Below are 22,307 nucleotides of genomic sequence, written 5' to 3'. Positions count from 1 at the left end.
CCATGTGCTAGAAACCCTAGTGTTTGACTACTGTAATATACTGTGGATGGAGCTTTGTACTGAAGACATTTCACAAAACCTCAACTGATCCAAGCACTTCTTGCAAACTGTTTATTACATATTACATATGCGAGCCAAGAGGTGAGGCTGAGGAGCCTAACGCCGAGGGAGGCCCGGAAGGAAAAGACAAGAAATCGGGCCTTCTCAGTGGTGGCTCCTCGCCTCTGAAACAATCTACCTCCGGAGATTCGCGGGGCTCCCTTGCTGGGTACCTTTAAGAAGGAATTAAAGACATGGATGTTTCGGCAGGCCTTCCCATCACATAACTCCTGACACCCTTTCTTTTTCTTTACTGTTCCCTGTTGCACATTGTGGGTTGTAATGTAGTGTTTTATCATTTAGAACTTTCTATTTATATTTTATTATATTATTGTTTGACTGTTAGCCGCCTAGAGTGGTCCTCACCCGACCAGATAGGCGGGATATAAATAAAATAAAATAAAATAAAATAAAATAAAATAAAAAAATGATGATGATGATGATGATGATGATGATGATGATGATGATGATGATGATGATGATGATAATAATAATAATAATAATAATAATAATAATAATAATAATAATAATAATAATAATAATAATAATAATAATAATAATAATAATAATAATAATAATAATAATAATAAGCCATAGCTACATCCCATGCATCCTCTGAGAAGTTCAAGGTAGCATATGTACCTTTGATACAGAGATGCACCATGGTGAACATATCTCATAGTTATTGATCACATGAGCTAGATGCATGTTTCTTGGTTTTCAAAGAAGTAGCCATGTCAGTCTGTACAAACATATCTGCCAAAAACAAAAGGGAAAAAAGACTGTTGTAGCAAGTTAAAGACTAACAGTTATATTTTAATGTGAGCTTTCATGGATAAAATCCAGTTCTTCAGACATAAGAGTGAGATGTGTGTGTGTTCTGTGCTGTCAAGTCAGAACCAATTTATAGTGACCCCAATAGGGCTTTCAAAGTGAGTGAGATATTTAAGGATTGGTTTTACCAGTTCCACTTCCCCATTGAGTTTTCATGCCAAGTGGGGATTTGAACCCCATTCTCCAGAGCCCTAGTTGGTCATTCTGTGTACTACACCACTCTGGGAATGGGTGAGATACCAGGCAAATTGTTATACATTTATATGCTTCTTGGTTCAATTCCAAGTTATGGTTTTAACCATAAGAACACAACATAGCTGAGACTCGGACACCAAAGCACATGTCTCATACATATCTGCTTAAGCCTTTGAATGTCCCACATTTTGAAATATGATGTGTAGGTTGTAGTAGCATTTTAAATGGGAGCTTTTTTTCCTAAGCAGATTTGGGTTCTGCATTTACAGGTTGCTCCAGCTTCTATATGTCTTATCTGGCTTCATTGTTTTAAAACAAGAGCTTGGGAAAAGTTATTTAGTAGGACTACTCTCCTGAGGAGTTCCCCCATGAGCATCATCTTTAGCCTTGCTGTCTGGGAGATTCTGGGACTTCCCGTCCAGGCAACTTTTCCTATTGTGTAAAAATACCTCCCTCAATTTCTCAAACTTGAATTTTAGAGATGAATTAATTTGTGCCACTTCATATGAAGTAAACTGCATGGGCTCTTCCCACCCCTGCCTGTGAGTTGCACACCACTGAAGTTGTCCTTCTCCTGCAGCACTCCAGTCCAGGCATGAATGGGAGCTGCCCTTCCCTGCCTCCTCTGGCAGCCGACCTCTCATTGATTTTGCAGGAGTCCTGCATCCTTGTCAGAGTGGTCAGCTACTGGAGGAGGCATGGAAGGGCAGGCCCAACTCCTGCCCAGACTGGACCACCACCAGAGAAGGAGGACTCCCAGTGGTGCACAACACATGGTGAATGGGTGAGCCAACAGCACAAATTATTTTGTACCCATCTCTATTGCATTTCCCCCCAGATTTTACCATCTAGAAGAGTAGCAACAGTGTGTGCTTGGCTGAGGAAGTTTCCCTGGATGTCATTGCTGAAGTGTTATTTTTGTTTGCCCATGTCCCAAAGGATGATGTTTGTGGAGGACAGAGGCCTATTTACTACCATGGGTCAGTGCTTTGGTTCTGCTTTGTCAACTGCAAGAGTGGGTTGATAGATCTGACAGCGCCTCAAATGCTGTTCAGATCCTCTCATTCCATTTGGAGTTGGCAGTAATAAACTGGCTCTGTTTTATTTTTCACATGTCAGAGGGGCAGTAAAGTCTTTATTCCTCCTGCATTCCTGAGAAATTTGGTTTGGTTTGGTTTTAAACTAGGAAGAAATGAAAGGACCTTTGGAAAATGCCTTCAGTTTGACTGTGCCAGGCTGATTCTTGTGTTACATCCTTGTCGTCGTCATCATCATCTGAGAACTGCAGATGAGAAGAGACCCTATGGATCATCACGTCTATCCCCTGTCAAGGACGCAGAGTGAGGAATTGCACTCCCAACCTCTGGCTCCGCAACCAGAGACCTAAACCACTGAGCTATCAAGCATTTCAGCCATTACACTGAGAATGCGTTTCAATGGCTTTTTAATTTTCGCTTTACGACATTTTCGTTCTACAACGATTTCGCTGGAATGAATTAACGTCGTAATGCGAGGCACCACTGTATACCTTTCAGCAGCAATATTCGCTGCCGGACATGCCAATCCAGGATCTCTGTCCTGATTGGCCAGAGCTTCGAATTGCCTCCAGTAAGCTCAGAGAGGCCCCCCAAAGGGGTAATGAACATAGATGAATATGAACAGATTGACAAATAAAACCGAGGAAGTATTCGTCAAGCCATATTCATCCTTATTTAAAATTTTACAAATACGGATCGATGAATATATGACGAATCGGCTATATTAGTCAGAAAAACTGATCGATTTTTATAGTCGTCCCCATCTCTAGTGCTGAGGAAAGAACTATAGGAACTTTTTGAAGCTCTACAGAGGAGCATTTTGAGCCTCTGACACAATGGATGAAATCCTGCTGCTTGGTTGAAATATCTGGCTGTGGAGCCAGAAGTTGGGAGTTTGATTCCCTGCTGTGCTTCCTTGACAGAAGCTGGCCTCAGTGATCCATAAGGTCCCTTCCAGCTTGGCAGTCCTAAAATTATTAGTGAATTGAAAGCTTTTGGTCCATCCCTCCCTGGTAAACAAAGCATCTCTGCCAGGATTCTGGGTGCGTGGCCAAGAACTGTAGCAGAGAGAAATGAGCCATAATTTACAATTTAACTAATGCATCTTTCAGCCTATGAATCATACTCTGTTTCCTACTTTGGCAGGGAGTTAGACTTGATGACCCTTGAGGTTGTTTGAGCTCTACCATTTTGTGGGCCTCTATGAGGTTCTATTTTATTTCCCCTGAGTTTGTGGGACCTTAGCTGGGAGTCTACTTTGATGCCACTTTGAGGAAACATAGCGTAGGGCGAGTGGGAGAGAGGTAGTATAAATTATTAAAATGTTTTTTTCCCCTTATCCTTGTGATCACTGTGAATCTTCCATTTCTAGAAAGAGGTTTCCAAAAATGAACAGAAACTAATTTTACCTGTATCTGTCTTGGTATGGTTCTTTAAACTGCTTACTCAGATAGATGTCCTATTAAATTAAATGAGTCTTGCACCTCAGTAAATGTGCATAGCAAATTGATGTATTTCTGCACATTAAGAAGCAAAGATTGGCACCATTACTTTCCTGGACTGTTTCCAAAGAAATGGCTGTGTTAATCTGTCTCAGCATATTGGCAAATTTCCTGTTTCCTCCTTTAATTTTGCTGACTTTCTTAGATCATAACTCCCTGACTCTCCCAGTCCACATGGTCAGCGGCTGTTTTGGCTGAGGGATTCTGGACGGTGTCATTTATGTCCTGGAAATGTATTCAAGCCTTACTGTGAATCTCATTACCAGTGGCAGCATAGCAGTGAAACAATGCCACACTGAGGGCACAGTTTTCTTTGGATATATTGCATTGGCACTACACCTGGCTATGGATCCACTGAGGGTTATGGAAGAAGATCCAGCCTATTTAACCTTGGGCAAGCTGCACAGTATCAGTAGTTAGAGGGGGTAGCCTTCATCAAACCGCCATTTTGACAGTTGCGCCGCCCCTTTTTGGGACCTTGCAGCGGAAGGGTTGGGCCTTCCGGCGTCTAGGCTCGACCCAGGCCCCTTCCGAAGGAAGGGGCGGGTCGAGCGGTAACGTCAGGGGTTGTGGAGGGCCCCGTGGGCCTATAGGGGTCTTTTCCTCAAGTCCGGGGGTCCCCCGTGACCCTAGGGTGGCCTGAGGATTGGTCCCCGAGGGGTTGTGCCACCCCGCGGCCCTGTAGGCCAATGGGGAGCGGTTGGCGGGTTTTGGCTAGTAAGGGGTGGCCATAGGACATGCCCCGGCTTGCATTTAGGCCACTGGGGCCTGAAATTCACACCAGGGATTTTGGGGGCCCTTCTCATATGCTGTAACAGTAAATTAAATAATTAGACCTTCTAAACGGGAGACAATTTTGAAACCATGTTTAAAAACAACAATAAACCGCTTCTCTTCGGTTCTGACAGACTGCAGAGGTTGCAGGAACACCCCTAGGCCACATCTTCCGGAAGGGTTGGGTTGTGTGGGGGTGACATAAGTGCTGTTTGAGGCCAACGTGGCCCTATAGGGGTTTCCCAGAGTTGGGTATTCCCCCGTGACTCTAGGGAGGCCTGAGCATTGGTTCCCGAAGGGAAGGGCCAGCCTGCGGCCCTGTAGGCCAATGGGGAGAGGTTGGTGGGGCATAGCTAGAAATGGGCGGGCTATCGGGCATGCCTCGACATGCCCTATAGCCCTCCCGGTTCTGAAAGGCCGCAGAGGTTGCTGGAACACCACAGCCTTGCCGAGCATCGCAGAGACCGGATCGTCTTGGAGGCCATGGAGGACAAGGAAAACCAGCCACCGGGAACAAGCCAAAAGGCGCTGATGAAAGGCAAAAGGCGATTGCGACCCCAAGGTTATTACTATGGGGCGGTGGGCTTTTCCAAGCCCCTGTGCCCCTTAGAGCCCCCTAAAAGGCTCAGGGAAATGCTGCCTGAAGACCCAGAAAATCTAAGAAGAAAATGCAAATCTGCAGAAGACCTGTATGTATTTACTGCACAACCAAAGCAGAAACCAAAAAGCACAAGAAAGCCGGCCTGCACTCTGATGTGGGGTGATGATGATGCGAATGATGGGCTTGAGTATGACTTTGGATATGTGCCGAACAGAAATGACATGAAATTGGCAGAGGACGTGGATGGCGGTATGTTAGTGAAACCAGCCTTTGCGGAAGATGCCGATAGCTCTGAGGCGCTGACCATGGAAGAGGTTTCAGATGATGGTTTTGAGAGTTATGCAGAGGAACAAGACAGCCAGGTGAGAAATTTTTCTAAAAGTTATGGGGGGGGGCAATCTTTTAAAAGATTACTAAAATTTTGTTTCATTCTCACCCACAGGAGAATGCTCAGGATGATAATGATGAGGAACCGAACGTACAGTCTGTAAATCTATCGTGTATTTCATGTGTTTCTACAAACCCTGAGGTTTAGATAATTTGTTTTACAAAGCCCTTATAATATACTGTTTTTAATAAAGAGTATTTATTGTACTATACCTTGTTCATATTTGTGTTGTCTGTTGAGATGGGCGCACAGGAAAAAATATTACACAGTATCTATTATACACCCTCATCAGTGGGGAGCTTTGGTGGTCTGAACCCTCTCTTTAGGGAAGCCAAAAAGCAGATCAAAAAATTGAAGGTAAGGGATGTTTCTCAATGGCTTTCTGATCAGGATGCCTATACACTGCATAGACCTGCTAGAGTTCATTTTAAAAGAAATAAGACCATTGTCTCCAAAGTAGATGCTCAATGGCAAGCAGATTTGGTCGATATGCAACAATTTTCTCAGTATAACAAGGGTTACAAATATATCCTGGTATGCATTGACATCCTTTCTAAGTACAGCTGGGCAAAAGTCCTCAAAGACAAAACAGGTAAAGAAGTGGCCAAAGCTTTTGACTCCATTTTCGAACAAGACAATAGAAAACCTGACAAAATACAAACGGACCATGGCGGTGAATTTATAAATAGGCCTGTAAGCAACTTGTTCAAGAAAAACGGAATACATCATTTTGTCACCAATAATGAGGTCAAAGCGGGTGTAGTGGAAAGGTTTAACAGAACACTAAAAACAAAAATGTGGAAGTATTTTACTGCTAATAATACCTACAGGTATGTGGATGTATTACCACAATTCCTTAAAAGTTATAACTACAGCATTCATAGAACTATTAAATGTAGACCTGTAGATGTGAATCATCACAATGCTCTGGTTGTCTGGAAAAGGGTCTATGGTGGCCCTGCTGAAACAAAAAAAGAGATTCCAAGACTCAGAAAAGGAGACCATGTGAGGGTATCTAAAATGAAGGGTGTTTTTGATAAGGGATATGAACAGAATTTTACCACTGAAATATTTATAGTGGATCGGATCATCAAAGGAGCAGAGAGACCTGTATACCAATTAACAGATTATGACGGAGAGAGCATAGTCGGGACTTTCTATCCTGAAGAACTACAGAAGATCAATGCCCGGGAGGACAGAGTGTACAAAATTGAAAAGATTTTGGACACAAAAGGCAGGGGCAGAAGAAGGCTTCACTTAGTGAAATGGTTCGGTTGGCCTAGCAAGTTCAACAGCTGGGTGTCTGCCTCTGAAGTTTCTGAGGTCATATAGAGAAGCAAAATGGGCGATCATGGCTTTTACATCACACTTCCCAGCAACGCCTGTAAGAAAGTCTTTCCTCAAAATACAAGTGCCAGCTTTACAACAATGTTACCCAGGCCTTTAGATTTGAATGGAGTTTGGGAAGTCGGTCTGGCAGAGATACAGTATCCTCGAAGCTGGTACACAATACTTAAAAATGCTCCATTTTCCATTTCTGAGGGTACGAATAAATGGGATTTTCAGTTACACAGGGGCTATTACAAAGACATTCCTGATCTTCTGAATAACATGAATGATACTATAAAACAAGCTATAGATCTGCAAGAGGCATGGCTGACCTATGACCCAGTCATGGGAAAAGTTAGATTCACAGGTCCTGAAAGTTACTTTTTTTCAGCTGGTGTTGAGTTAGCCCCCATTTTGGGGGTCCCTCCGGATGAATCTGTCAGAACAATACCACATGCTGCAGACCTTAACGGAGGTTTCAGCTCTTTGTACGTTTATACGGATATCATAGAGCACCAAATCGTGGGAGACCATTCAGTACCTCTGTTACGCTGTATCCCTGTCAGGGGAGAAACCTACGAATGTGTTACAATTACCTATGACAAGCCGCATTATGTATTGATGAGTAAGAATCACATCAACACGATAACCATTGAAATAAAGACTGATCAGAACCAAAATGTGCCATTTACTTTGGGGAAAGTAGTTGTGAGGTTGCATATTCGCCCCAGAAAAGGTTGTGTGTAGGAGGAGAAAGAAGATTAAAATGGTTGTGTTAAAAGACTACGGAGATGTCAATGTTTACAGGACATACTATAATGCACAGGCAGGTCGTGGCCTCCCTGGATTTCACGGTGCTGTAAACATGTATGGGGCAGGGCTGGGAGGCATTTTTCGTGGTCTGTTCCGAAAGGCCGTCCCCCTCTTGAAGAGAGGTTTTGAGTTTATTAAGCCACATATCAGGACAGCGGCTCATAACATCGCTGGAGATGTTGTGGGCCATGTTATGAAAAAAATGAAACCCCAAGAAGGATCAGGACTCATGTACATGAAAAGAAGGGGTGGAGTTAAACGAAAAGCCTCTCATCAACGCTCAGGGCCTCCTAAACGGTTAAACACAGGAGCGACTCCTAAAAAACATCAGAAGCTTTGGACTAGGAAGAAGCAAACAAATAGGAAGACAAAGGGCCTGAAGCGGGTCAAGGGAGACATCTTTTAAAATGGCCTTCATTCACGGAGCCTCTGAAGAATGTACCAAATCTGAACTGGATATTTTTCAATTGTCACCGACACAAACCAGCGTGGAAAGCAGTATGTATATTGAGATACCACCATTGGCGGCCCTAACACCCAATGCCCCACTCGAATTTTATATAACCGGCAATAGTGAAGATTATGTTGATTTAAACAATACCTTGCTCTATGTGGTGTGTAAGATCACAAAAGCAGATGGGACAAACATCGCTGCTGATGCTAAAGTGGCCTTGGTAAATTACCCTATTGCTTCGCTCTTTAGTCAACTGGACGTCACCCTTGGAGACCGGCTCATCAGCCAGAGTAATAATTGCTACCCCTATAGAGCCATGATAGAGCTGATCTTGAACTATGGCTCTGACACCTTGAGCACTCAATTTGGACCGGGTGGCTTTTATAGAGATGGTTATTTAACCATGGAACAAACCACCATAGCAGCAGGCACCGGAAACTGGGGTTTTAGAATGAGAGCACAACACACCGGGACCAGCAAGAAATGGGATCTGATGGGTCCATTGCATAATGAGTTATTTTTTCAGGAGAAAATGTTACTGAACGGTGTAGATGTGAAAATCAAACTTACCCGTAGCAAGGATATATTCTGCCTGATGAGTGGTGATGCCGCAGAGAGTTACAAAGTGGATATTTTAAGTGCCTCTCTGTTTGTCAAAAGGGTGAAAGTGTCCCCGGGAGTTCGCATAGGACACGCAGAAGCCCTTCTGACCTCTAATGCAAAATACCCTGTTGAACGTGTGGGAATGAAAGTGTTCAGTATACCGGCAGGAAGCCTTGTGTGCAATCAAGAAAACCTTTTTCTGGGACAGTTGCCTAAACATCTTGTCATAACTTTTGTTGACAATGAGGCTTTCAGCGGGGCCTACGACAAAAATCCTTTCAATTTCCAACATTTCAATGTTAATTTTATAGCCTTGTACGTTGATGGGATCCAAGTTCCATCAAAGCCCCTACAGCCTGATTATGCAAACGGCCTATGGGTGAGAGAGTACATGCAGCTGGTACAAGCCTCAGGGAAAGCCATGAAGGATCAAGACATTTTTATTAACCGTGCCGAATTTGGTCACGGATACACCATGTATGCCTTTGACCTGTCACCGGATCATGGTTGCTCAGAACATTATTCTCTGATCAAGACTGGAAACCTTAGAGCAGAGATCCGTTTTGCTCAGCACCTGCCTACAACTGTGAACATGATCTTATATGGGGTATTTGACAATGTGATTGAAATCAATCATAGCAGAAACGTCCTCTTTGATTACATGTGAAGATGAATACGATGCAGCTATTAAGTGTATTACAAAGAGATAAGGCCTTTCTAGATGTATACCCGTGTGACCTGTTACCAAGGAAACTTATTACCAGAAGACCTACTGGGATAGTGGTGAACACCCATCCCCACACAATGCCTGGGGAACACTGGTTGGCCGTCTATTTACCAACTAACGGCCCTGGGGAGTTTTTTGACTCATACGGTGTAGACCCAGACAACCCACGGATCCCTGAAACAATTACAGCCTTTTTATGGCGCCAGGGCAGAGAAATAATATTCCAGCAGAAACAACTACAACACCCTTCATCAGCGACCTGCGGCTATCACTGTGTGTTCTTTTTACAGAACAGAACAAAAGGCCTGTCGTTTGACCAGATTTTAAAGTTGTACTCAGAAGATACTGCCAAAAATGATCGCATGGTTGTAGAGTTTGTCAAGAACAGAAAAATTCAAAGAAAGCCCCAATCCTACCATCCATTTCACTATGTTCAAGCCTGTGGACCCCAGTGTAAAACATAAAATGTAAGCTGTGCATAAATAAAATAAAAGACACAAGTTAAATCTTTTATCTGTGTTAGTGTTTATTGATGTATTTTAGAAAGTGAGCCATTCGGGCTTCTTGACTACAGGCCTCACAGGGGTTGTTGGAAGCTCCTTCACATACAGCCATTCTGGTCTCTTGAATTGTCGCTTGGGTCGGGCCACCGGTGCATTTAGAGGGGGAGACAGAGGGGGAACAGTTTTCAAAGCATCTAATTGTTCTCTAATGGCAGAATTCCCTGCAATAGATGTGGGTATATTTAGCTCGGCCATAGCTTTAAGAAAAACATCCCAGCCTTTTGGTTTTCTCTTATCAGAAATAGTCGTAGATTGGGTGATTCCTCTGACCAGGTCCAAAATATTAGAGCCAGGTAAGAACTCTCCCCGATACAGGAATGTCCCTTTGTCATCCCACGAAGAGATATCCTGATGTTGCCTTAACTTACTTAGCAAGATCTCTGCATTTTTCTTGTACCGTTTGGGGATGCTGTCTAACACCTCTTGAATAACTGTGGATCGGTCATCAATGCTGGGCGCTTGAGGAGGAGGAGAAGGGGGAGATGCAGGTTGTTGTGGGGGAGGAGGCAGCGTCTTTTCCAAATCCTCTTGTTTTGTCAGTGCTAAAAATCTCTGAAGAACGCTGTTGTAAAGCTTGGCTTTTTCATACTCCGGCAAGTCTGACCTTAAGAGAATTTCTCTCATCTCAGAATCCAGGCGTCTGACCGTTGTGGTCCTGATGTTTTCTGGTACACCCCTCAGCTCTTGTAGCTGAGCACTGGGGACCAAATACATCTTTTCGGCATATTCCATTACTTATTAGTTAAAAGACTAGTTATTAGAGGGACGGCAAAGCTCAATAAGGGCCCCAGGAAACCTCCAGACTGCTTAACCAGTTGCTTCTTCCGCTGCAGTGAGACCCGTTTGTTACTCAATGTTTTAATCAGAGTCCGTTTTTTCTTTAAAACACATACCTGTTTGGGGGCTAGAGCGATGTTGCCTTTTAAAGTGTTCAGAGCAATTTCTGAAATGGCGGTGATCAGATCATCCGAAGCAGCACATAAAATGGCTTTTCTCTGGCGCAGGGGTGCCTTAATAAGGAGTTTTAAAAGCGGAAGGTTTCGCCTTATACGTTCAGACATGTTGCCTTGCAGAGGAGTCTTGCCCAATAAAGAAAAAGGCCTCAAAACGAACGACTTTTGTTGCCTGAAGCACCCTTCTTCATTGTATATACCGTAGGCCAGTCAGGCGGGAAAAGGCCTGTTCTCAGTTTGTAAGATTCAGGAGTGTTGGTGCTTAAATCTACCAGCAGATAGCCGTGGGGGGCTCTTGTAGCATCGGCAAAAGCCTCCATGAAGAAACGTGTATTTCGTGGGTACATCTGACGGGCTAGTGTGGCAATTTGCTGTTTATCCCTGGGATTTTTAAACAGTACCATGTATTTTGCGTTTAAACTAATGCTGCGGGTGCTTTTACCCTTGCAGAAAACATTCTGAGTAATAAAAAAAACACTCACGTTCCTGTGGTGCACATGTTGTGTAAATAACTTTTCCACTTCCTTATTATCAGAGGCACACAGCATCAAGTCGTCTAAAATCAAGAAGTTTATTTTAGTGGTGGGTAACAGATCATCATCATCAAATCTCTCCGGCAAACCTTCTACAAAATGAATACAGGGATATTTACAGAGAAGATTTTTATATACAGGTTGCCAACAGCCATAACACCAAATAATATTTTCAGGCATGTCAGAAAATAAACTGCGAGCATTGTCCAACATATTTTTTATAAAAAAAGTTTTTCCACAGCCACTCGGACCTGCTAGGATAGCTGAAAAAGGATGGACCCATCGCACATTCACTTCAGTAGCCATAAGGGAGTGTATTAAAACCTTCCGTAATTACTCTTTTGTCATAAACCACTTTCTGTGTTTTTCTTAACTGTTTTGTGTGGATCAGCCACTGGCGTTTATCCCTAACAATCCCTGGTTGTTGTACAACTATTTCACGAGGTTTGGAGTCTTGCTTGTCTGAAACATGAGAAAAAACCAGATCCTTGAGACTATCAAAATTAATTTTTTCACAGTTAGCAACATTCAGTGTAATCCCTTTGACCTTCAGACATGCTTTGTTATTCGAAAGCTTATACCCGTATGATTTAGGGCCAGATGAAACATACTCAGTGATATGCAATCCGACCGGGACTTCACTCGTGAGATCTCCCAAATAATCCCCTAAGGGAGGGTTCCATTCCCCCTCCCGATGCACAAAAATGACAGAATCTGTATCATGATAGAGAACCCTATCCTGCAGTTTGTCCAGCAGCTTGTAAAGCTCCAGGCGTGCATAAGCTGTGGTAAAGCAGGCTATGAATACATTTTTTCTACCCCTGGTGGTTATTCTGTCTGCAGCATGTTTCCAGGATAAACAAACCGCACCATCCTCAAGAAATTCAAACATTGACACATTGTAAGCCTCTGAAAATAGGATATTGAAAAATTCATCAGGATCTCTCACCACCTGTGTGTTAGTCAGGTTTGTCCTCTGACCAAATTTACCCCATAGAGAGTTTAAAAACAATTTGGCAATCTGTCTCTTTGCTGGATTTACAGCAATCTTATCTTTCCGTAACTCCACTCCCTCTTTGATGCTATAATCACTGATATATTTATTTTTATCAGACTCAGTGACACACCACTCGGGAAAGCCTGAGGCTTCCTGTTTATGGCGAAGGTGTAACTTCATGTATTCAGAAAATAGGTCTGTTGAACGGTCTTCAAAATGCCATACTTCATAGAGTTTCACAACCTGGTACCCCTTCTCTACGGCAGCATTCAGTTCAATAGTACACCAGGTACCCCGCAATGCTCTCTCATCATCAGAATGCTGACACGGGTCTATCTGATGGGCTTTTGCACAAGTGGCACATAGCGCAAACACGAGTTTGCCATCGACCCTGGAGGGTAACACTGGGAAAAAGAGGCCTCTTGGAGGATAGACCTTAGCCTTTACGAGGCCAAAGTATTCAGACACAGGTTTAAAGTTCTCATAAATGATTTTGGGGTGTCCCAGGGGATACTCTTTAGTTTTGTTGACATAGGGGTAAAGGCTGGTAAAATCATAGTAACGAATCTGCTCTCCACACTTAGGCTTGTAGTACAAACAGACAGCATTTGTACGACCTCCAAAGAGAGCATCCCTAGGTTCTAAGGGCTCTGGAAAGTTAGCTGAGACAAGAAATTCTTTGAGCTCTTCATCTGTTTTTAGCATAGCTCTCCATTCATGTTCCCAAATTGATCTGACCCCAAAACCCTTTCTTTTCAGGATTGCCGCCCTTTCCTGTGTAGCATTGTAAAGAGCCCCATATGTTTTTCCAACCAGAGGATTCCATTCCTCTGAATGATAACAAAGGATACAGCCATGGAAAAAACAGCCCAAGAATTCCAAGCAAACCCCCTGACCATTCACAACCGTGTATCCATCCACATAGTACTTATCTATCTGAAACTCTCTTCCATTCAAGGCATGCTGAATCCTGATTTTTTCTTTATGTGCAATATAAGACAACCATTGGATTGATGAGGATGAAAATCTTTTGCACTGATTATGATAGTTGTCTGGCTGAGGAATAGCTATTTTATTTTTCTCCAGAAAATTAAATTTGTACATGGCAAGACACACACTAGCCAGGGTGGGGTACTGAAGGGGATCTATGGCAAACCAATCGTATTCACCATTGCGCTTTTTCTTAAGCTTTGTCAGGGTCATGATTTCGTGACGGTACATTGTGCAGGCCTGTACCAAGATGTTAACATCCTGTTGGCAATAGAGCGCCAATTCACGCTGCAGGTTAAAGATTTTTGTCTGATTCTCAGCATACCATTGTAAGAAAGCCTTTTGTTCAGAAGGCATCATGTATTGCACTCCATAATCTTCGGGGGGTGGCATGGGGCCCTCGTACTGGCTATTTTCAGGGGTATTGAAATAATGAGGGAAATATCCCTTAGACTCCTGCTCAAACCCTAGACATTTGGGTAGTTTTGAGAGTGCCATGGGCAGATGACTGAGAGAATCCACGAATTTTATACCTAGATCCTTTACTGTTATAGATATAAGTTTGCCCCCTTGAGCAACAAGCTCTACCTCCAATTTTTCTTTGACCAACTGTTGGAGGATGAAATAGCCATCATAACCTTTTGAATTATGGGCTATAAACGTAGTGCCCCCGAAAAGCCTCCCTTTTGTGAAAGTCCGAATGAACTCCACTATGCAAGACTCCCCTTTAAACTCCCAGGTTTTCCCATAAGGCCAACCCTTTTTTTTCACAGTCTTTTTCTTGCTGCGTCCAGATCCCTTCTCCACCTCATCAGAGTCTGAAGCATCGCCCTTACAATCTGAAACATTATGTGGCCCCTCAATATCTTCAGTGTCACCCTCCGCCTCATCAGAGGCCGTAGCCTCACCCTCACAGTCTGAACCACTATCATAAGCCTCTCCCTCCTCACCATCAGAATCCTGATCCCTAGAAGTCTGTACATCCCCAGCAGCCCCAGTTACCACAGAATTCCCTTCTTTAAAACAGTCTACGGTTTCCCCAGCAAACGCTTTTGCAAAACAGTAATTGGGAACATGTATTCCAGTGGATTGATGAGTTTCTATGTCATAAAATATATATTGGGTTGAGATTTTTGGCTCTTGAAGTGGTTGCATGAAACAGAGATGCTGTTCATCTTGTTTCATACGCCCCCAACAGACATTACAGCGCAGACCCCTACAGCGCTTGGTGAAATGATCTGCATTTTGATAATGTTTGCATTCTTCACAAAATTTCCTGAACTTGCAGGGGACCTTTTTCTCTGTTGCCAATTTTGTATGTAATGTTAAACACTCTTTTGATCTGCAGACCATTTGGCAATGTGTGCACCTGTCCATTCTATCTATTTTAGAAGAACAATCCTTTCTTAAACAGAGCCTGCAGGAAAATAAACAATCGTGAATGTGACTGTACAATTTGTGGCAAAACAGGCAGTAATTTTTAGCCCCAAAAAGGGCTTTTACATTGAGCACTCCATAGTAATGATCATCGTGGAGAAATACTGTATATGTTTGTGGATACCGGAGTTCTTGTGTTTTAAATAAACCCCAGCCTTTGTCCCCATAGTGGGCTACTTGTATATTTACCTTTAAATGATTCTCAAAAAGAGGAATGTCTGCTAGAGAGACCTCTTTGTCTACAGGCCATCCGACAGCCCGATACAACTCTAGGGCTGATTTTGTCAATTCAGCATCTGTTGGAACCTTTTCAGCCATCACGGCTAACAGACCAACCCCAAAGCACAATTTATTGTTCACATCGCTAAAATCTATTAGATGTTTCCTTTTCTTATTTATGATTTCACTATGTGGTATAGAGCGCAAGGCTCTTGAACGGCCTCTGCCCCCACGGGGAGGTTTTACAATGGTTACAATCAGACGCAATGTGCCTTCAAGACACAGCTCCATGTTACTCTGTAAAAGATTGGCCAGATTAGAGAGGAATTCCTCTGCATCAAGATTCCCTTTAACCTTCTTCACTGAAAACAAAGGGTCCCTCATATTCCCGCCCTCAAATCTCAGCTGCACAAAATCCCCCATCTCGAGTCTTTGATTAACATCATCAAGGACTTGCTGAATTGCATTGTGCAAAGCAGCTATCGCTTGTGTATAGGACTCTATATGCTCTAAATTAACAAATCTGAATTCCTGCGCAATATGTTGTGCTCTGAATCGCCCATGTTCCCATTCCCACCTGTTTATAACTTCTGCATACACCTGTGGGTGTTCCGTATCAGACCTTGAACTATTTTCAGGATTCAGAGCTTGTGAGCCCTGTGACGGTTCTTGAGACCTTTGGTCATCAAGACCAGGACCCTTTACACCTTGAGTACTATGGGTCTCTTGTGTGGGGCTAGAAGGCTGAGGGGCAGTACGCCTTTTCCTACATGAAAGCAGTTTTTTAGACCTGGCTAACAATTTCATAGCTCTTTTGTGCCAGTACAGTTTTCCTGTAATTTGTTTTTTCTTCTTCTTTTTTCTTTTTCCAAACTTTTGGTGTGGTATTTCCCTTTTCATACGCCCTCTTTTTGGTGGCTGTTGTAAGTCAGGATATCCCCATCCTATTTGGGTTTGAGGAATCTCTACACAAGATAAATGGTCCACTTCTTTAATCATATCAGAAAACATTCCCGCATCAGGCAAAGTTAGCATCAGCTGGGTCATAATGTTTTCCCACTCTTTAACCATTTTGAGCACCCTCATCATCATGGCAATTTTTTTAAAACAAAAAACAGAACCCCCTGTATTTACATTAAGCAGTCCAATAGGTGCGTCAATCCCTGGCCTTCCAGACTTTTCAGCTGACCCTTGCTTTGCATTGTGAGGCCTCACTGGGGTGTTGCTGCTTGCCACATCGTCATACTTGGTTCTTTTGTGACCAACTTCCATAAGCTCATCTAAAACAAAAAACAATAACTGTGTAAGGCATGTCTCAGTGCTATTCTCTCTCTCTCTCTCTCTCTCTCTCTCTCTCTCTCTCTCTCTCTCTCTCTCTCACACACACACACACACACACACACACACACACACACACACACACACACACACACACACACACACACACACATTAAAATGTCACACCTGCAAACATATATCACATAACAATCCTGACATAAAAGTGTTAGAACATACCATCGTCATTTCTCTGTCTTTTAGAGGTGTGGGTGCGGGATTGAGTCCTAACAGCATTTGATCTTTCGGGAATTGCTTTATGACTCTTGGGGGATGGTGTCTTCCTTGGCTCAACAAAATCTTCTTCAAAGATTTTTTCTGTAAAAGGATATTATATTTCCCATTTGCTTTACTTTATTTGATTTATACCCCATCCCATCTGGCCTAAAAGGCCACTCTAGGCGGCTTCCAGTGAATACAAACAATAAAATAATACATAGATTTACATAAATCATAATTATAACACACACAATACAAAAATAAAACAAAAATAAATAAAGGAGAACAAAAGAAAATCAAATGTTAGCTGTTGGGGATGCCTGAATATAGCCATGCTTTTAGTTGACTTTTAAAAGTGACCAAAGAACCCTCTATAAAAGCACAATTCAGGTACAGCATTTTAAAAGCTGAACACCAGCTGCTTTAAGCGACCATGGGTGCATTAAATCTATGTGTACCACCCTAACAAAATGTTATACCTTATGGTAGAAATTTAAAATCACTCACCCAGGGACTCTGAGGAAATGGAACAGGACGCAGCCACATTGCTATGTGAACCTGTCAAGAAAATGAACATGTTAGGGCATGGCTGTCCAGCACATTGTGATATTTAAACCATAGGTTTTTCTAAGGGTTGGCTGTCTACAAGGGGAGCATATTGGGCTTATGTATGTGGATTGATCTGAACATAACAGTATCCCTTCCTCTTTTTTTGACATATTTACATTTCCCCCATTAATTAAAGAGCAGAGCTACATTATTTATCTAATTTTTCACATAGCATATACAACCTTTAAAACATGCATTTGCTTTGCTTTATTTTAAAGAACACAGAGCGACATTATTTATCTAAATTTTCACATAGCATATACAACCTTTAAAACAGGCATTTGCTTACCTTTTTGCTCAGAATTTGAGATTTTATGGATCAGAACTTTTGTTACAGCTTTCTAAAGGGGTAGAGAGATTAAGGATCATCAGGCATTTAGCAATTTATCCAAACATTAAAAAAGTACAGTTGGGAAGATCCTATAGGAACAGCAGGTCAGTTCTGAACAAGGCATAATTACAATCAATACTTACATGAGACATTTTCTCAGCCCCCAGAAAGACCCTTTCTCATCAGTTTGATAGCAGAAAAGGAACTCCATGCTACCCCAAGGGAAGGTTTCCCTTTTTATACAATTTTCCATGGGAAGCAAAAGAGGCCACACATATTTCCAGATGTCAAACCTTTATCTCTTATTGCTTGATTGATATTGCAGAGCTGACCCTAGGTTTAGCAAATAAGGGATTGCTGCTCTCTCACTAAGATAAACATCTCTTGTGTATCTCTTATGGCTTATCCATGATAATAAAAAATTTCAGTTAACTTGTGTACATTTCAAAATGCATAGGGTATCAGCAGATCTGGCCCTATTTTAATAAGATTGTGTAAATTTCACAATGTATACGCCATCTGCAGATCTGGTCCTATCAGACATATTTTCCCAAGATAGGGAGGGGGCGGCTCTCCCACAGCATGAGAATGACACATTGCACTAGCATGAGAATGAAAAGATTCCTTTAATTTGAGTAAAATTTCACATTGTATAGGGTATAGATACAGAAAGCTGCATTCCTTATAGTTTTATTGCTGCATTGTATCACACAGAAACAATTTATAATCATAGCCTTTTATATTTGGTAAAACTGGATAATGAAAAGATTCCTTTAATTTGAGTAAAATTTCACATTGTATAGGGTATAGATGCAGAAAGCTGCATTCCTTATAGTTTTATTGCTGCATTGTATCACACAGAAACAATTTATAATCATAGCATTTTATATTTGGTAAAATTGAGAGAATGAAAAGATTCCTTTAATTTGAGTAAAATTTCACATTGTATAGGGTATAGATGCAGAAAGCTGCATTCCTTATAGTTTTATTGCTGCATTGTATCACACAGAAACAATTTATAATCATAGCCTTTTATATTTGGTAAAACTGGATAATGAAAAAATTGCTTTAATTTGAGTAAAATTTCACATTGTATAGGGTATAGATGCAGAAAGCTGCATTCCTTATAGTTTTATTGCTGCATTGTATCACACAGAAACAATTTATAATCATAGCCTTTTATATTTGGTAAAACTGAGAGAATGAAAAGATTCCTTTAATTTGAGTAAAATTTCACATTGTATAGGGTATAGATACAGAAAGCTGCATTCCTTATAGTTTTATTGCTGCATTGTATCACACAGAAACAATTTATAATCATAGCCTTTTATATTTGGTAAAACTGGATAATGAAAAGATTCCTTTAATTTGAGTAAAATTTCACATTGTATAGGGTATAGATGCAGAAAGCTGCATTCCTTATAGTTTTATTGCTGCATTGTATCACACAGAAACAATTTATAATCATAGCCTTTTATATTTGGTAAAACTGAGAGAATGAAAAGATTCCTTTAATTTGAGTAAAATTTCACATTGTATAGGGTATAGATACAGAAAGCTGCATTCCTTATAGGTTTATTGCTGCATTGTATCACACAGAAACAATTTATAATCATAGCCTTTTATATTTGGTAAAACTGAGAGAATGAAAAGATTCCTTTAATTTGAGTAAAATTTCACATTGTATAGGGTATAGATACAGAAAGCTGCATTCCTTATAGGTTTATTGCTGCATTGTATCACACAGAAACAATTTATAATCATAGCCATTTATATTTGGTAAAACTGGATAATGAAAAGATTCCTTTAATTTGAGTAAAATTTCACATTGTATAGGGTATAGATGCAGAAAGCTGCATTCCTTATAGTTTTATTGCTGCATTGTATCACACAGAAACAATTTATAATCATAGCCTTTTATATTTGGTAAAATTGAGAGAATGAAAAGATTCCTTTAATTTGAGTAAAATTTCACATTGTATAGGGTATAGATGCAGAAAGCTGCATTCCTTATAGTTTTATTGCTGCATTGTATCACACAGAAACAATTTATAATCATAGCCTTTTATATTTGGTAAAACTGGATAATGAAAAGATTCCTTTAATTTGAGTAAAATTTCACATTGTATAGGGTATAGATGCAGAAAGCTGCATTCCTTATAGTTTTATTGCTGCATTGTATCACACAGAAACAATTTATAATCATAGCCTTTTATATTTGGTAAAACTGAGAGAATGAAAAGATTCCTTTAATTTGAGTAAAATTTCACATTGTATAGGGTATAGATACAGAAAGCTGCATTCCTTATAGTATTATTGCTGCATTGTATCACACAGAAACAATTTATAATCATAGCCTTTTATATTTGGTAAAACTGGATAATGAAAAGATTCCTTTAATTTGAGTAAAATTTCACATTGTATAGGGTATAGATGCAGAAAGCTGCATTCCTTATAGTTTTATTGCTGCATTGTATCACACAGAAACAATTTATAATCATAGCCTTTTATATTTGGTAAAACTGAGAGAATGAAAAGATTCCTTTAATTTGAGTAAAATTTCACATTGTATAGGGTATAGATACAGAAAGCTGCATTCCTTATAGGTTTATTGCTGCATTGTATCACACAGAAACAATTTATAATCATAGCCTTTTATATTTGGTAAAACTGAGAGAATGAAAAGATTCCTTTAATTTGAGTAAAATTTCACATTGTATAGGGTATAGATACAGAAAGCTGCATTCCTTATAGGTTTATTGCTGCATTGTATCACACAGAAACAATTTATAATCATAGCCATTTATATTTGGTAAAACTGGATAATGAAAAGATTCCTTTAATTTGAGTAAAATTTCACATTGTATAGGGTATAGATGCAGAAAGCTGCATTCCTTATAGTTTTATTGCTGCATTGTATCACACAGAAACAATTTATAATCATAGCCTTTTATATTTGGTAAAATTGAGAGAATGAAAAGATTCCTTTAATTTGAGTAAAATTTCACATTGTATAGGGTATAGATGCAGAAAGCTGCATTCCTTATAGTTTTATTGCTGCATTGTATCACACAGAAACAATTTATAATCATAGCCTTTTATATTTGGTAAAACTGGATAATGAAAAGATTCCTTTAATTTGAGTAAAATTTCACATTGTATAGGGTATAGATGCAGAAAGCTGCATTCCTTATAGTTTTATTGCTGCATTGTATCACACAGAAACAATTTATAATCATAGCCTTTTATATTTGGTAAAACTGAGAGAATGAAAAGATTCCTTTAATTTGAGTAAAATTTCACATTGTATAGGGTATAAATACAGAAAGCTGCATTCCTTATAGTTTTATTGCTGCATTGTATCACACAGAAACAATTTATAATCATAGCCTTTTATATTTGGTAAAACTGGATAATGAAAAGATTCCTTTAATTTGAGTAAAATTTCACATTGTATAGGGTATAGATGCAGAAAGCTGCATTCCTTATAGTTTTATTGCTGCATTGTATCACACAGAAACAATTTATAATCATAGCCTTTTATATTTGGTAAAATTGAGAGAATGAAAAGATTCCTTTAATTTGAGTAAAATTTCACATTGTATAGGGTATAGATGCAGAAAGCTGCATTCCTTATAGTTTTATTGCTGCATTGTATCACACAGAAACAATTTATAATCATAGCCTTTTATATTTGGTAAAACTGGATAATGAAAAGATTCCTTTAATTTGAGTAAAATTTCACATTGTATAGGGTATAGATGCAGAAAGCTGCATTCCTTATAGTTTTATTGCTGCATTGTATCACACAGAAACAATTTATAATCATAGCCTTTTATATTTGGTAAAACTGAGAGAATGAAAAGATTCCTTTAATTTGAGTAAAATTTCACATTGTATAGGGTATAGATACAGAAAGCTGCATTCCTTATAGTTTTATTGCTGCATTGTATCACACAGAAACAATTTATAATCATAGCCTTTTATATTTGGTAAAACTGGATAATGAAAAGATTCCTTTAATTTGAGTAAAATTTCACATTGTATAGGGTATAGATGCAGAAAGCTGCATTCCTTATAGGTTTATTGCTGCATTGTATCACACAGAAACAATTTATAATCATAGCCTTTTATATTTGGTAAAACTGAGAGAATGAAAAGATTCCTTTAATTTGAGTAAAATTTCACATTGTATAGGGTATAGATACAGAAAGCTGCATTCCTTATAGGTTTATTGTTGCATTGTATCACACAGAAACAATTTATAATCATAGCCTTTTATATTTGGTAAAACTGAGAGAATGAAAAGATTCCTTTAATTTGAGTAAAATTTCACATTGTATAGGGTATAGATACAGAAAGCTGCATTCCTTATAGGTTTATTGCTGCATTGTATCACACAGAAACAATTTATAATCATAGCCATTTATATTTGGTAAAACTGGATAATGAAAAGATTCCTTTAATTTGAGTAAAATTTCACATTGTATAGGGTATAGATGCAGAAAGCTGCATTCCTTATAGTTTTATTGCTGCATTGTATCACACAGAAACAATTTATAATCATAGCCTTTTATATTTGGTAAAACTGAGAGAATGAAAAGATTCCTTTAATTTGAGTAAAATTTCACATTATATAGGGTATAGATACAGAAAGCTGCATTCCTTATAGGTTTATTGCTGCATTGTATCACACAGAAACAATTTATAATCATAGCCTTTTATATTTGGTAAAACTGAGAGAATGAAAAGATTCCTTTAATTT

The 22,307-nt window shown here is 39.9% G+C and overlaps 1 protein-coding gene across 1 annotated transcript; it reads right to left on the bottom strand.

The window, feature by feature from the left end:
- Window positions 1–9,283: 9,283 nt before the first annotated feature.
- Window positions 9,284–18,212, bottom strand: LOC140706552 (uncharacterized). Its single transcript, XM_078382527.1, has 5 exons — window positions 17,686–18,212; window positions 17,501–17,552; window positions 17,110–17,160; window positions 16,564–16,701; window positions 9,284–16,328 (listed from the first exon to the last, which is right to left on the bottom strand). The coding sequence occupies exons 1-5, from the start codon at window positions 17,692–17,694 to the stop codon at window positions 11,701–11,703; spliced, it is 4,878 nt and encodes a 1,625-aa protein (XP_078238653.1). The 5' UTR covers window positions 17,695–18,212; the 3' UTR covers window positions 9,284–11,700.
- Between the last annotated feature and the right edge of the window lie 4,095 nt (window positions 18,213–22,307).

This window comes from Pogona vitticeps, chromosome 1 (assembly GCF_051106095.1).
Source record: "Pogona vitticeps strain Pit_001003342236 chromosome 1, PviZW2.1, whole genome shotgun sequence".
Lineage (NCBI taxonomy): Eukaryota > Metazoa > Chordata > Lepidosauria > Squamata > Agamidae > Pogona > Pogona vitticeps.
The sequence above is the reverse complement of the archived record's forward strand: the minus strand, read 5'-3'. Positions and strand labels throughout refer to the sequence as shown.

Coding starts and splice junctions, on each gene's coding strand:
- LOC140706552 (XM_078382527.1), bottom strand. Junction 17,161..17,500: donor CTCAAATTCTGAGCAAAAAG/GTAAGCAAATGC, acceptor TTTTCTTGACAG/GTTCACATAGCAATGTGGCT. Junction 16,329..16,563: donor AAGACAGAGAAATGACGATG/GTATGTTCTAAC, acceptor TTTTTGTTTTAG/ATGAGCTTATGGAAGTTGGT.